At 36.7% G+C, this 14,237-nt stretch overlaps 1 protein-coding gene across 2 annotated transcripts in view; it reads right to left on the reverse strand.

The window, feature by feature from the left end:
- The window catches only part of tnni3k (TNNI3 interacting kinase), a 118,954-nt gene that overhangs the window by 64,868 nt on the left and 39,849 nt on the right, over positions 1–14,237 (reverse strand). For both annotated transcript variants that reach the window (NM_001204821.1, XM_031899931.1), the window contains 1 exon segment: positions 308–360. In NM_001204821.1, coding sequence (NP_001191750.1) covers positions 308–360 — 53 coding nt within the window.

The raw sequence follows: 14,237 nt of genomic DNA on the forward strand, positions 1-14,237 counted from the left end.
ATCAGTCCAAGTCAGATTCCTTCATTTTAACTGTGTGTTACAGTATGTTACATTAACATATACATAAGCCCCGTTTAATGTTATTCATACAAATAAAGTACTTCTTCTGCATTCTAATATTTTGGCTTTTAAACATTTGCTATCCTTTATATACAATTTGTGTGGTTCATACTATTGGTTAATAGTTACAAATGTTATGAATACATAATTGAACTACATTTTTGTGAGCATAAAATAGCAAGCTGTATGTGAAACTTCATGTGTAAGTTTTCATGTAAATAAATCATAGAAACTCTATGGTTCCTACCTCCAAAATCTGCAACAACTGCATGGCCATCTTCATACAGTAATATGTTGTGACTTAAAAGAAAAAAAAAAGCAATTTAGTTTTTATCCTAATTAAGTCTTGTTAGGAAAAAAAGCAAAGTCATAACAATGCCCTGTTAGGGTTTCAAAGCAATATATTTTTAAATTTGTATTGTACTTATAATAACCATAATCCCTTTCATTTTTTCAATGTAAGTTCTTATCATAACTGTATAACAGTATACACAGTGCTGGCATTTGCAAGGATTAGATAATTAGCTAATATAAGCTTCAAAGACAAAACTGTCTTTGTAAAAGTAACAAGAAATAATAAAAATATAAAAAAAAAACAGCTGTAAAAACATTTTGGTTTTGGGAGCTGGCATTAACAAGAGAATTTTCTTTACTTTTATAAGTTTCAGGAAAATACAATGTGCTTTCTGGCATCAGCTGGCTTTTCAGTTGACCCTGCCTGTCTCTTGTTAGCATGAGCACTGTGAATACTCTCTGTTGTCCTACAGTCACATAACCGGGCTCACAGTGATTGTTTTCTCTATCAACAACAGAAGCAAATATGCTGTACTGAGGAACAGAATATAATACAATACATACAGCAGAGAATTTGCTATGAGTCCAGAGGCTCCAAATCTTGGATTCATATGGCATTATCACTTCACAGAGAATATTTTTGATCCCAGTTGCGAAGGTCATTTTCTGAAGATGATTAGCTGCTAGTGGCTTCCCTGTTATATACGGCAGCCTCAGTTTAATCACTAAGTGTGTTTCCATAAGCAGATTAATCTTTGTTTTATCTGTAGGGATAACTGTTTCTTTTTAAACAACCCATTTGAAGTTTATGCACAGTTTTTTTAGTCAGGATATATAACTTTCATGAAACATTTCAAAAGTAAAACAAAGTGATGGTATACTGGTCTTGTTAAAAACATTAACAATTGTAGGGACTAATTATTATGCTGTGTATTAAAATCGTGACCAAATACACTATACATCAACATCTCATCCCCAGGCATTGCTGTGTAAAAAATGCTAGTAGACTGCATTCCTCTGTGTAAAATTCCTAGCTTTTTCACTTTAAAGGTGATGACTCATGGTATGTTTTGTCACCTGCGATAAGTCTTCACTACCGTGGGCGATAAAACGTCCCATGTTTCCCTTTCCCAAAACAGTTGGCACATATTTGCCTAAAGTTTCCTTGCGAGGAACCTTCAGGCTACTTCAGTAAACTGAAGATTTCCCCTCTGTCGATTTCAATCTTAGCCTATGGGAAAGCATTTGCAGGAGATTAGTTGCCCACGATAGAGGAGATTTATAGTGAGCGCCTAATCTCCTAGTGTGCCATTGTCCTATAAAGAAGGTAAACAGGGTCTCCACACTCCAAGACTTAGGTTAAAAATAGTAAGCCTTTACTGGAACAGTATAACAACAGGCAGCAGCATCAGACACCTTACACGTTTCATTCGAATCCGCCCTTAATCAAGGGCATGTTAGGACAAGAACAGGCTATCCTTATATATACACTTTAAGCAGCAGCGACCTCTAGTGTATTTACAATGAAATAAGACAATGTATATATACAGTATAGTAAAAAACTCTTAAGCAAAAACACCCATTGTGAAAAAAAAAAATTACATTTATTTAATAATAATTAAACCAAGTAAGTGGCATCATAATGGGTATTCAAACTCAAAGGAACACATGTACAGTGGAGGAAATAATTATTTGACCCCTCACTGATTTTGTAAGTTTGTCCAATGACAAAGAAATGAAAAGTCTCAGAACAGTATCATTTCAATGGTAGGTTTATTTTAACAGTGGCAGATAGCACATCAAAAGGAAAATCGAAAAAATAACTTTAAATAAAAGATAGCAACTGATTTGCATTTCATTGAGTGAAATAAGTTTTTGAACCCCTACCAACCATTAAGAGTTCTGGCTCCCACAGAGTGGTTAGACACTTCTACTCAATTAGTCAACCTCATTAAGGACACCTGTCTTAACTAGTCACCTGTATAAAAGACACCTGTCCACAGAATCAATCAATCAAGCAGACTCCAAACTCTCCAACATGGGAAAGACCAAAGAGCTGTCCAAGGATGTCAGAGACAAAATTGTAGACCTGCACAAGGCTGGAATGGGCTACAAAACCATTAGCAAGAAGCTGGGAGAGAAGGTGACAACTGTTGGTGCGATTGTTCGAAAATGGAAGGAGCACAAAATGACCATCAATCGACCTCGCTCTGGGGCTCCACGCAAGATCTCACCTCGTGGGGTGTCAATGATTCTGAGAAAGGTGAAAAAGCATCCTAGAACTACACGGGAGGAGTTAGTTAATGACCTCAAATTAGCAGGGACCACAGTCACCAAGAAAACCATTGGAAACACATTACACCGCAATGGATTAAAATCCTGCAGGGCTCGCAAGGTCCCCCTGCTCAAGAAGGCACATGTGCAGGCCCGTCTGAAGTTTGCCAATGAACACCTGAATGATTCTGTGAGTGACTGGGAGAAGGTGCTGTGGTCTGATGAGACCAAAATAGAGCTCTTTGGCATTAACTCAACTCGCTGTGTTTGGAGGAAGAAAAATGCTGCCTATGACCCCCACAACACCGTCCCCACCGTCAAGCATGGGGGTGGAAACATTTTGCTTTGGGGGTGTTTTTCTGCTAAGGGCACAGGACAACTTATTCGCATTAACGGGAAAATGGACGGAGCCATGTATCGTGAAATCCTGAACGACAACCTCCTTCCCTCTGCCAGGAAACTGAAAATGGGTCCAGCACGACAATGACCCAAAACATACAGCAAAGGCAACAAAGGAGTGGCTCAAGAAGAAGCACATTAAGGTCATGGAGTGGCCTAGTCAGTCTCCGGACCTTAATCCAATAGAAAACCTATGGAGGGAGCTCAAGCTCAGAGTTGCACAGAGACAGCCTCGAAACCTTAGGGATTTAGAGATGATCTGCAAAGAGGAGTGGACCAACATTCCTCCTAAAATGTGCGCAAACTTGGTCATCAATTACAAGAAACGTTTGACCTCTGTGCTTGCAAACAAGGGTTTTTCCACTAAGTATTAAGTCTTTTTTTGTTAGAGGGTTCAAAAACTTATTTCACTCAATGAAATGCAAATCAGTTGCTATCTTTTATTTAAAGTAATTTTTTCGATTTTCCTTTGGATGTGCTATCTGCCACTGTTAAAATAAACCTACCATTGAATTGATACTGTTCTGAGACTTTTCATTTCTTTGTCATTGGACAAACTTACAAAATCAGTGAGGGGTCAAATAATTATTTCCTCCACTGTACATATAGGGAAAATCCAATATGCTTCATGTATATTTAGGGAACGTAGGGTGTCACCTCTCCTCAGAGGCATGGGGACCTAGGAAGCACACATGACTGCCCCACGCCTCTGGAGATAGTAAGAGTCATCAAAATTAAAATAATTATTGGTTAACAGGAAATCCAGGGCCAAAATAAGAAAAGTCAATGTGCAGAATATGAAACAGAATTGTGTAACATAAACTAAGGAATGGATAATTATAGGGATTTGACATCCATAGTTATCTATCCATATCCAAACTGTCAAGTTAACTTGTCCAAAACAGATAGAAGATGACCCGTATCTTTCAAATAAGACTGAAATTTAACAACTAGGGGCTGAAAACAGAAATCAACCCAATTGGATAGACCCTCAGAAAATGTCCAGAAAATACCCAATGCTGGCACTATCTATCTTTGGAAAATCTTGAAAATGGGGGTAATAGGAAAGTCCCAACACATGTAGGGGACACTATCTGCTACTCCCAAAGAAATTCCAAACAACACCAAACCCTCAAGTCTGGACTGAAATCTTTGTAGGGGATCAAAAACCACAACGCACCCCACCTTTATCCCCTTGATGGATAGTTATGTCAGAATTATTGCAAAACTCTTTAAGAGCCAAAAACTGTTCTTTGCTAAAGGTAGAGTTATGTTCATGTGTTATTTTATTAGCTAATTCAAGTAAATCATGCTCAACTAAATCCTGAAATATGTTCATAGATGGACAGTGAATTTACTGGATAATAGAGAAGGATTTATAGCCTAAAGCAACATGTGTGACTACTTCAGAGTTAGGTAAACTATTTTTCTCTATAAAGACTTTCCAGGTAATTAAGACAAACTATTTCCTTAAACGTAAAATAATTACAAATGGTAATATCAATATCAAAAAGATAACCACTGGTTGAATTATCACAATTATCAATACCATCACTAACATTATCATGTGAAATAAAATATTGTTCATTCTTGGATGTTAAAAAGTGTTTGTAAAAAGTCGATTTTTTCACAAGTTTGTTAAAATCTAAAATAGTGTGAAAAACATCAAAATTATATACTGGTAAAAAAAAGATAACCCTCAAGACCTTAAGTTGAACAGGAGACAGAGTAGAGGATGATAGATTCATCACATTCAGAAAAGGTTCATCCATTTCTTGGGATTCAAGTGTAGCTTGTAGCCTTTGTTTTGAGTGTCTCTTTCCTCCTCTGCACATCTTCCTATGTCCTGAGAATCATGTCTTTTCCACTCTAGTCTACTGTTCTATTTCTGTTGGGATATGGGTTGCCATTGTCCTATAGGCTTATGACAGTTTGAAGTGGTGTAAAATAATAATGTCAAATACAAGTCATCAGGAAGGGTAAAATCAAACACACTTTTACACATATGCCATCTGAGTTACACTACTTTTTACACTGTTTTTCTAAATAAATCATTTTATACAGCATAATAAATAGGCCCCTTTTGTTGTAGTATTGCTGCTGTTGTTCTGAGGTTTGAAATTGCTATATTTTCTCTTAGTTTTTGCAGCTCTCAAGAAAACATATTATTGAATGATAGAATGCAAAAAAAAAATCACTCATACTGTTTGTTATGTGTATATATAACAATATACCCATATGCTAAATAGAATAGCTTTGACCTCCCACTTGTCCTGTTTAGGGGGCTGGGTCAGTAGCTTGAAGTAAAACTAAACATAGTTGACCCATTTACATTTCACACTTCAGAATGCATACATTCTGAAATCCTATTATATATATTCTTATTTATAAAAGAGGGGCAAAATGCAAAAGATCTGTGATGTTTACTGCCAAAATGCATGTTGCTCCCCATATATGCTCCCATTGCAAAGATAATCTCCTGAGAGTGAATGCAGTGCAAGCAGATATGAACTGTGACAACTGTTAAGTGGACAGCATTTGGATAGACAGAGCAACTTTGCAGGCTCAAAAAATAGTGACTATGAGTGCAAGACTCGACAGCAAACCTTGTACCTTTTACCTACTCAAGGCATGTACATGTACATTAAAATGCTGTGCTCTGTACCTTTCACAAGTTGCACCCTTGTTAACTCTTGCAAGAGGGGTTGCACAAATAAGTGCTTGCTGCATTATAAAAATGAGCCCTAGGATGGGTCCCTCGCATGTAGCACCATGATCTTAATTTTTTCCAAATATACAATTAGCATGCCCATTCCCACACCTTGGGGCACATTTACTAACCCAGGAACGGGCCGAATGCGTCAGATTGCGTTTTTTTCGTAATGATCGGTATTTTGCGATTTTTTCGGAAAATTGTCGCGACTTTTTCGTTACTATTACGATTTGAGCAAAAAATATGAATTTTTCGTAGCCATTCCGAAAGTTGCGCAAAATCTGCCGATTTTTTCGTAGGGTTAAAACTTGCGCGAAAAGTTGCGATTTTTTCATGGCGTTAAAACTTTTAAGTTTTTACGCTACGAAAAAAGCACAACTTTCGGAATGGCTACGAAAAACTCTCGTTTTTTCGCGCAAATCGTAAAGGCAACGAAAAAATACCAAAAAGTCGCAAAAAGTTCGTTTACCAGTCGGAATTTTTCCAATTCGGATTCAAATTCGTGTCTTAGTAAATCAGCCCCCTTGTGTCTCAACTCTTTCTCCTTGTAGATTGTAAGCTCTTTTGGGCAGGGCTCTCTTCACCTCTTGTATCGGTTATTGATTGCTTTATATGTTACTCTGTATGTCCAGTGTATGAAACCCACTTATTGTACAGCACTGCGGATATGTTGGCACTTTATAAATAAATGTTAATAATAATAATAATTGTACGTTCAATTCCCAACCAACACCCCCATTTAGCAGAGGGGATAGGAGAACATTTTTACATTTTTTTTATATTCAAGTGAACAACTTTCCTTGCTTACTGGAGGCTATTAAACTTTAATCACTGTAGATGCTTGTTTTTATCTTCTAGGGAATTCAGCATGTCCTAGCTGCCTTGGAAGTACAGAATATATATCCTGAGAATTTGAGCTTCAGCAAAGGCCTTTCCTTCATCACAAAGTATGTAAGAAAAGATACATTTTCTTAGCTTGATTTTTATCTAGCATAAGGGCATATAAAAAATATGAGATAGATTACCTAATGATTACTGATTAAACATAATCAGAGAAACTTCTTTTTAAAGAAGCATATACTATTTAATGTAACAATGCTGATTATTTTTTTAATCTTATAAAATCTCCCTTTAGCTTGAAACATTTGCAATGTACAGTACATAAGCATATTTCTGCAGTGGAAAAGGTGATGTGTTCTGCTGCATTGTGCTATTTTCTGCTCACAGTTGGTATAGATGTTTTTACTTAGATGATTTTATCAATTTTTCATTAGAGACATGTTAAGCAAATGTCAGTTTATGTCAGCGAAATGAGGCCAATGAATCAAACAGATATCAGATTCAGTCTACCCTGTCATAATAGCTAGGTGCATTTCCTTTCACATCTCTTCTACTGACATTCAGAAAATTACACAGTTTTCTAAAGTTTTCCACCTGGCCTTTATATAGAGATGATCATGTGAGATTTGATGGAAGCTGCTGAGGTTTAATAATGCTCAGAATATTGGACCAATGAGTGCTGCTCTTGTATAGTAATACAGGAAGTTACAATACTATAACTTTCAATAGTTTCTATGAAAAAAGGCATTTTGCCATGATAAAATTCTTCTCTTGGCACAGATCTATTTTTTCAGCATTATAATATTGTACATTACACTAATTAGCTAAATTATGTCTGTTCTCAGCATTAATAAACATGTGTCATATATGGCACTGTAATGAAAGTACATTGAACACAGGTTGTTTTAGGGCTTTTAAGCTGCAGGAGCTTTTGCTAGATCTGGGGTTGGTAAATCAATACATTTTAAAAAGAGGGCACAGCTGGGTATGTCTCAATGTTTTGCAAATTATTGGCAAGTAATTTTTCTTGGAGTAAAGGCATGAGCATGGTGTAATGGCTAGTAATAACCCATTATTTGAGTGTAAATTGATGTCTAGTCTTTAGACCCATGGGTCAGAGGTATAATATTATAGAGACCATCACTAATTTAAGACCATTTATTATCCATTACAGGCACAAAACACTCTTTTCCCCCCCATTGCTTAGGCCTACCACACATCCCCTACTCTTGTGAGTTTTAAAAAAAGTCCATACATATTTGTCCATATGCAGCCTATTTCCTAACAAGGGAATACTAATTGAACCCCTGCTGGGATAGCTCCTCTCCTAGAGGATTAGAAATATACGAGGAGTCAGATTCCCAGACACCGCTGAGCTAAATTGTAACAAGGTGTCCATAAAATTTTAATGCCATGTAGCAGCAGACATTTGTATTGCAATTGGGTTGATTTTATTAACTTTATTTAAATCTACCTCCAGTGGAATTTGGCCTTGTCAAGGACAGGCTAAGGTCACAGCAGATAGCAATAATCATGGTCACAAACAGGCAAAGGTTAATATGGGATAATAAACACAATAATACACACACATACATACATACATACATATATATATAACTAAAGCAGGCTAGAGCAGGATAAGGATACCAGCAGCCAGCTTTGGCAATCACACCAGTAAAGGGGTTATTAAATGTAAAAGTGTGGCAAAAAAGACCTGATAAAAGGTATTTGAGAGCCGCTCATGCACCAAAGCAATCAAAGTGAACCTTGGCTCACTGTGCATGTGCATCATTGATGTAATACTGTGCACCTGAAGGGCACATAAGTGCAAGGCCATGTGATGCAACATTTTGTTGTGCTTACAACCTGTGCCTTATTGCATGTCGTTTAGTAGCTGGTAAAAGATTTGACACTTAAATAATAAGTTCCAAAATGTTGCTCTTATTTGTGGCAGGTGCAGTTATACAGGAACTCTATAAAAATTGCAGAAACAGGCTCAGGTATCTAGGGATTTAAAAGGTCAAGCTGGAACCCAGACATGAGTGGAATTAACACAATATCAAGCACTGACCAATACTCTGTGTTGTAGGAATTATTTAATTTTTGCTCAATAGTAAAAAAGATTTTTTAATTATCCTTGCATCCATTTTAGATGGGGCTCCAGAACACAGTGAAGTTATTACTTGGTTGGGTTACAAACCCCTAATAAGCTGACATCTTATAGATCATGTTAAAAAAAATGCTTGCTAATTTATAGGAACAAGGTTAAAAAATAGGAAGCCAATATCAATACAAGACCTGGATTTCCCAAGGTTATGCTATAGGTTTCTGAATATCTTCATGGTAATACTAACTAATAGCAGAACAGATGAAACGCTTATTTGCAATTGTAGCCTGCCATTGGGAGAATTACTTTGCAGGAGTTAAATTATTTGAATAAAGGGGGGGGTATGATCTGAATTCCTACATGGCAAAAACTCTTGGTTTGAACATAAACCTCCTTATCTGAAATCAGATTATGCAAATTACTTTGAAATCAGTGTATGCAAGAACATTTTCAGCACTGTGATATGTAAAATGATTCATTTTATTAAAAGCCTTTGAAGTCATGGAAACTAAAAAGATTTTAGAAGTTGACTTCATCAAAACAAACCTCAGAATTTTAATGTGAGAACATTTAAAGGACACTTGATTCACACAGAGCAGGAGTCCTCATACTTTTTAAGCAGGGGGCCAGTTCATGGTCCCTCAGACTGTTGGGGGGCTGGACTAAAGTCCTCCCACCATGTCCTCATACCATGGTCTGCTCTCCACTGCTTCCTCCTGCTCCCCGCTACGTCCTCGCATCAGATCACAGAGGGGGCAGGTAAATTTTCTTGGGGAGGCCGTATCTAGCCCGCGGGCCATAGATTGAGGATGCCTGACATAGAGGGTGGAGGATTTCTTTGGCCTTAGAAAGTCAAAATGCATTTTGAGCTATTTGGGGTATATGCCACATATAACAGGTTCTGGTTTTATCATGAGTAGTGATGAGCATCAGAAAAGTCACAGTCACATAAAAAAAAGTTGCGCGTGTCAAAGAAGTCAGTTGCTAGCCGCATTTCCCAAAATTTTCACCATTTCTGTCATCACTAATCATGAGAACTACCCAGCTCAATGTCTCTTGCAAGCTACTATGTCCAATAAAAATGCAATATATTGGACATTAAAACTGACCTGTACAAGAATAGCTGTGATTCATGCATCATAATCTCTATTTAATTTACATTATGCATTGCTGGGAGGGGAATATAGTGTTTTCTGGTGCTGTCAGCTGACACCCTAGAAGGTGGAGCTATATGGGCAGTACTGTGAGAGTTGAGAGATTTATAGGTAGTGGCCAAGCCTGGACTGACAATGGCAATTTGTGGATTCTAGAAAATGCCATAGGGGCTGCTGTAAGATGCCATAGACAGTTATTATTAAGTGGGCTGATGGGGGTCTGTCTATTTGAAATGCCAGGGCCTATTTTTAATCTAAGTCCAGACCTGGTAGTGGCCTGTTAGAACTCAAGCTTTTTTTCTTACTTCTGAACCTAAATAGGGTCATAAAAAGACTCAGCAGCTTTGCCACAGTAATGCTTTCACATCACTGGTATTTGGCTATTAATACGTGCAACTCAGCGTGTGGGGCTCACTGTCCTATGATTCTTCTGTATAAATCTGTATGGTAGTGATCAGTCTAACTGCTTTTCCATTTCCCTTTGCTAATCTCTTCTTCTGCACTGAATGCTCTTTAAAATTTGAGTTCATTACTATGCCTTTGAAATCCCTGTGGAACGATGCATGAAACATGTTTCAAAGGTCATTCCCTGCAATTGCTAAATTTGGCTTTAACAAAGGTGTCATAATTAAGGTTTCTCCTCCTACAGGTAAGTGTATTTTAAAAGCAGCAATAAATTTTAGTGGCCAGCGCCACACTGAGATACAGAACCTTTCAAAGGAAAAGACTTATTTAACAAGAAGATTACTGATAACCCCATTTAATTTTAGAGATCTATCAAGCCAGAGATAAAACCATGCCTTTGCAGCAGGACATTGGTTAATCTGTGATTTGCAGGTCTTTATAGTCATGATACAGTTAATCTCTCTTTTATAGTTTTTTTTCTTTAGTTTGAATGGAATTCATTATCAGTTTTACAGCTGTTCCTTTTGTGACTGGCTTGTGACTGCTGTTGAAAGTCTCTGCATCAGCAAAGATTTTGCAAAGGTGAAATTATTTAGCCTTTGTGGCTTAAAAGAAGATTTTGAAAAAAACATGCAGAAGAAGGTCAAAGCACCACGCTTAAGTAAAAATTGCAAAGAAAGAATTTAGACTCCTGCCAAATCTTCAAAAATGAATTATCAGTGATTACCAAATAGTATATTGGTGTCCAGCATTAGCAGTTAAAAATGTATGCCTTTATTAAATACCATATAAAAAATACAGCATTCCATAGAGCTATTATTAACAATAACTCCCAATAAACCATTCATAAAAGTTTAACTGCAATTATTTAGCATTAGTAAGTCTTCTCCTAACTGCCAGCTAATTTTTGAACTCTTCCACTGTTTTGTTTTTTTTCACTTTATATACTGTATTATTTGCCCAGGACAACCAAGCTTTCAAAATCTGGTGACTTTTTGTGTAATTCAGCTTCTGTAACAAGATATGAGGAATAATTCACTGTTTTCCGGGACACAAGGGCTAGAGCACTAAGGGCACAAGAACGTGCTCATCTAACAAGCACTTTTGCCCAGGGAATGCTGCACTCATGTTATCGAAAGGTATTGCGCCTGGGTGCAGACCTCGGAGGTTTCAATCAACAGGTGCTGATGAGTAGGTACCACTCACACATGACTTAGAATTCATTTTCAATATTTACTTCAATATAATATTCAAAATGAAGTCCTGTGTGAGCGGTACCTACTCATCGGCACCCATATATGTATCTCAAAACCATATTTTATGTTATATAATAAAATAAAACTGTATAGGTCACAAACTCCCAGCATTGCAATACCAAGTTATCAAAGCAATGCCCCAACGACTTTACATTTACTTTATATTTCAAGGCCAAAATTCCACAGTAGATTTACCCTAGGAAACTATAACTTTTTAAAAGAAAACATTGTGACAAATCCAAAATGGATAAATATGTCTTTCTACTCCAAACTACCCAACAGCAATGGTATCTCAGATATACAGTAGCGTATTCTGTAAATATTCCACAAAAGATTCACGGTTTTGATGACATTTCTGCACTTTGCAGCATCCTAACTTCCACATGTCATTAGGTAGCAACATAAATATGAATGCCAGGGAACTACTAAATAGTTTAATGCTCAGGTTTACCAAAGTATGTGGCATAAAGGATTTGCTTAATGTAGCAGTTTATATGAGATTTCAAACCTTCCATTTTACAGCAAAGTCCAACAAACTGGAAAGTATTGGGCACATAGATGCAAGGAAGCACTGGAATAAATACCTGCTTTCAGGAGGTGTTACTGCCTGAGCTCTACTTGAATGTTTTTGCTTGAACATGCAACTGACTTGCACCTACTGAATAACACACACCTTTTGTGGTGCTAAAGGAATGCTGCTTTGATGGAGCAAAACTTGAACTTAACTTCTGAGTTCTCTATAAACGTGGATTCTAATTATATTGACACTGGTACTCCAAATTGCTAATTTTGGAAAAAAAGAACAGCATTGTGGGTAAAAACATTGCACTTGGGAAAGCAGATCTATTGCAGCACTTACCAACTTTACTAAATAACTCCCACTTCTTTAAATACAAATAATTAAACCCACAGTAAAATATACTAACAACAAAATATGGACTGTATTAAGAATTGTTTGCTGATCTAAACAAATGCTCGACCTTCATTTATAAGCCACCTCTTTGTATTTGGTACAGGTATTGAATTTCTTATCCTGAAAGCTCCAAATAACAGGAAGGCAATCTCTCATACAGTCTTTTTTATAATCTTCCCTTGTACTTGAGGATACCTAACCTGCATGAAACTAACATGGTGGCAAAACCCAATATCCTATTGGGTTTATTTAAAGTTTAAAGATTTTTAGCAGATTATATTGTGATCTAAATGAAAGGTGCCATATCCAGAAAACCCAAATTCCCAAGCATTCCGGATAATAGATCCTAGACTTGTACAAAGCATAGCAGAGGAGAGGAAAAAGCAGAACTGATCTGATAATTTGGCAGGGAAAATTTAATTTTGGAAAAGGCCACAGAAAATGAAAAGCAGCACTTCCCACATTATGATCAAGTTCAGCAACTTATTACCAACTTGAGATTAAACCCTGCCATGATTATTTTAAAAAATAATCATCTATGTATTATTATAAACAAAATGATACATGCAAGAAATGCTTGGAAATCTCTCAGTGGTAGAAACAATATCATGCCTGTGCCTTTAAGGTAAAGTGTAATGTATCCTACCCAAACTATTTATAAAAGTATCATCTTTCATATTTGTGAATGTTGCTGATGTTGTGTTAAACCAGATTTTTTCAGTAATGCTTATTAAATCTAATGTTCACTAGCAACAGGAGTGTTCATACATAATATTACCACTAAGGTCTGTATTGCCTCCTATTGTTTCTTTCTCTGCTATGGTTTCCCTAACTATAAAAATATAATAAATGCAACCAGCAGTGGGAAAAAAGGAGAAAAGTGATTTTATTGCAAATGTTTAAATAGAGCTGTAAAATAGTTTTGTTTGTAGAACTAAAAATGTAACATTATATTTTGTGAAAACTGCTTTCCAGGGCATAATTGTGAATCTTCTCCACAATGAATACATGAATAGCATGAATAAAAGATCACTATGCATTGTTTTATCTTCATAATGTACACTGCAGATAATATAAATTGTCAATACATTATTCTCGACCTAATGTACTGCTGACACTGAAGAAAGCAGAAATTTAGACTGATATTAAGCAGATCCTTTATTTAGGGGTTATTTAAATTAATAGGTATTCATCATGGTATTCTAGTTAAAACACTACTGAGAATGTTACAGACAGCTTTCCTTGTGGCACTTGTGGGAGACCAAGAGGTTTTCCTCATTTAAGACACATTTTGGATAGTGATCTGTCCCATTTTCCCTTTGCAAACATTTCACAAATCGTACAAAAAAAAAATAATAAAATGGCAAAAATTGCAGTATGCATTGTAGTCAATAGGTGTTTATTTGCGGTGACTCACGAACAAGCTAAAAGGATTGAGGAGACCGCCTCATACGTATGCAAATAAGCCATAACAGGATTCTGGGAAGAAATTCCTTAAGGCTCCTAGAAAAGTCCCATTTACATGGGTTTATCCTATAGGCTAAAACTCACCCACTGGGTTTAAAGCAGAAGCCAGGATAATAGCTGATCAGTTTCCCAACTACAACCCGGTTTCGCCCTTCTTGGGGCTCATCAGTGTAGTGCAGGGTTTTCTGATCAGCTTAGGTAGAGCCAGTAGTGGGGATTCACGAACAAGCTAAATGGATTAAGGAGACCGCCTCATACGTATGCAAATAAGTCATAACAGGATTCTGGGAAGAAATTCCTTAAGGCTCCTAGAAAAGTCCCATTTACATGGGTTTATGCGGTGACGTAATGGTAG

This window comes from Xenopus tropicalis, chromosome 4, assembly GCF_000004195.4.
Source record: "Xenopus tropicalis strain Nigerian chromosome 4, UCB_Xtro_10.0, whole genome shotgun sequence".
In the NCBI taxonomy this organism is placed as follows: Eukaryota; Metazoa; Chordata; class Amphibia; order Anura; family Pipidae; genus Xenopus; species Xenopus tropicalis.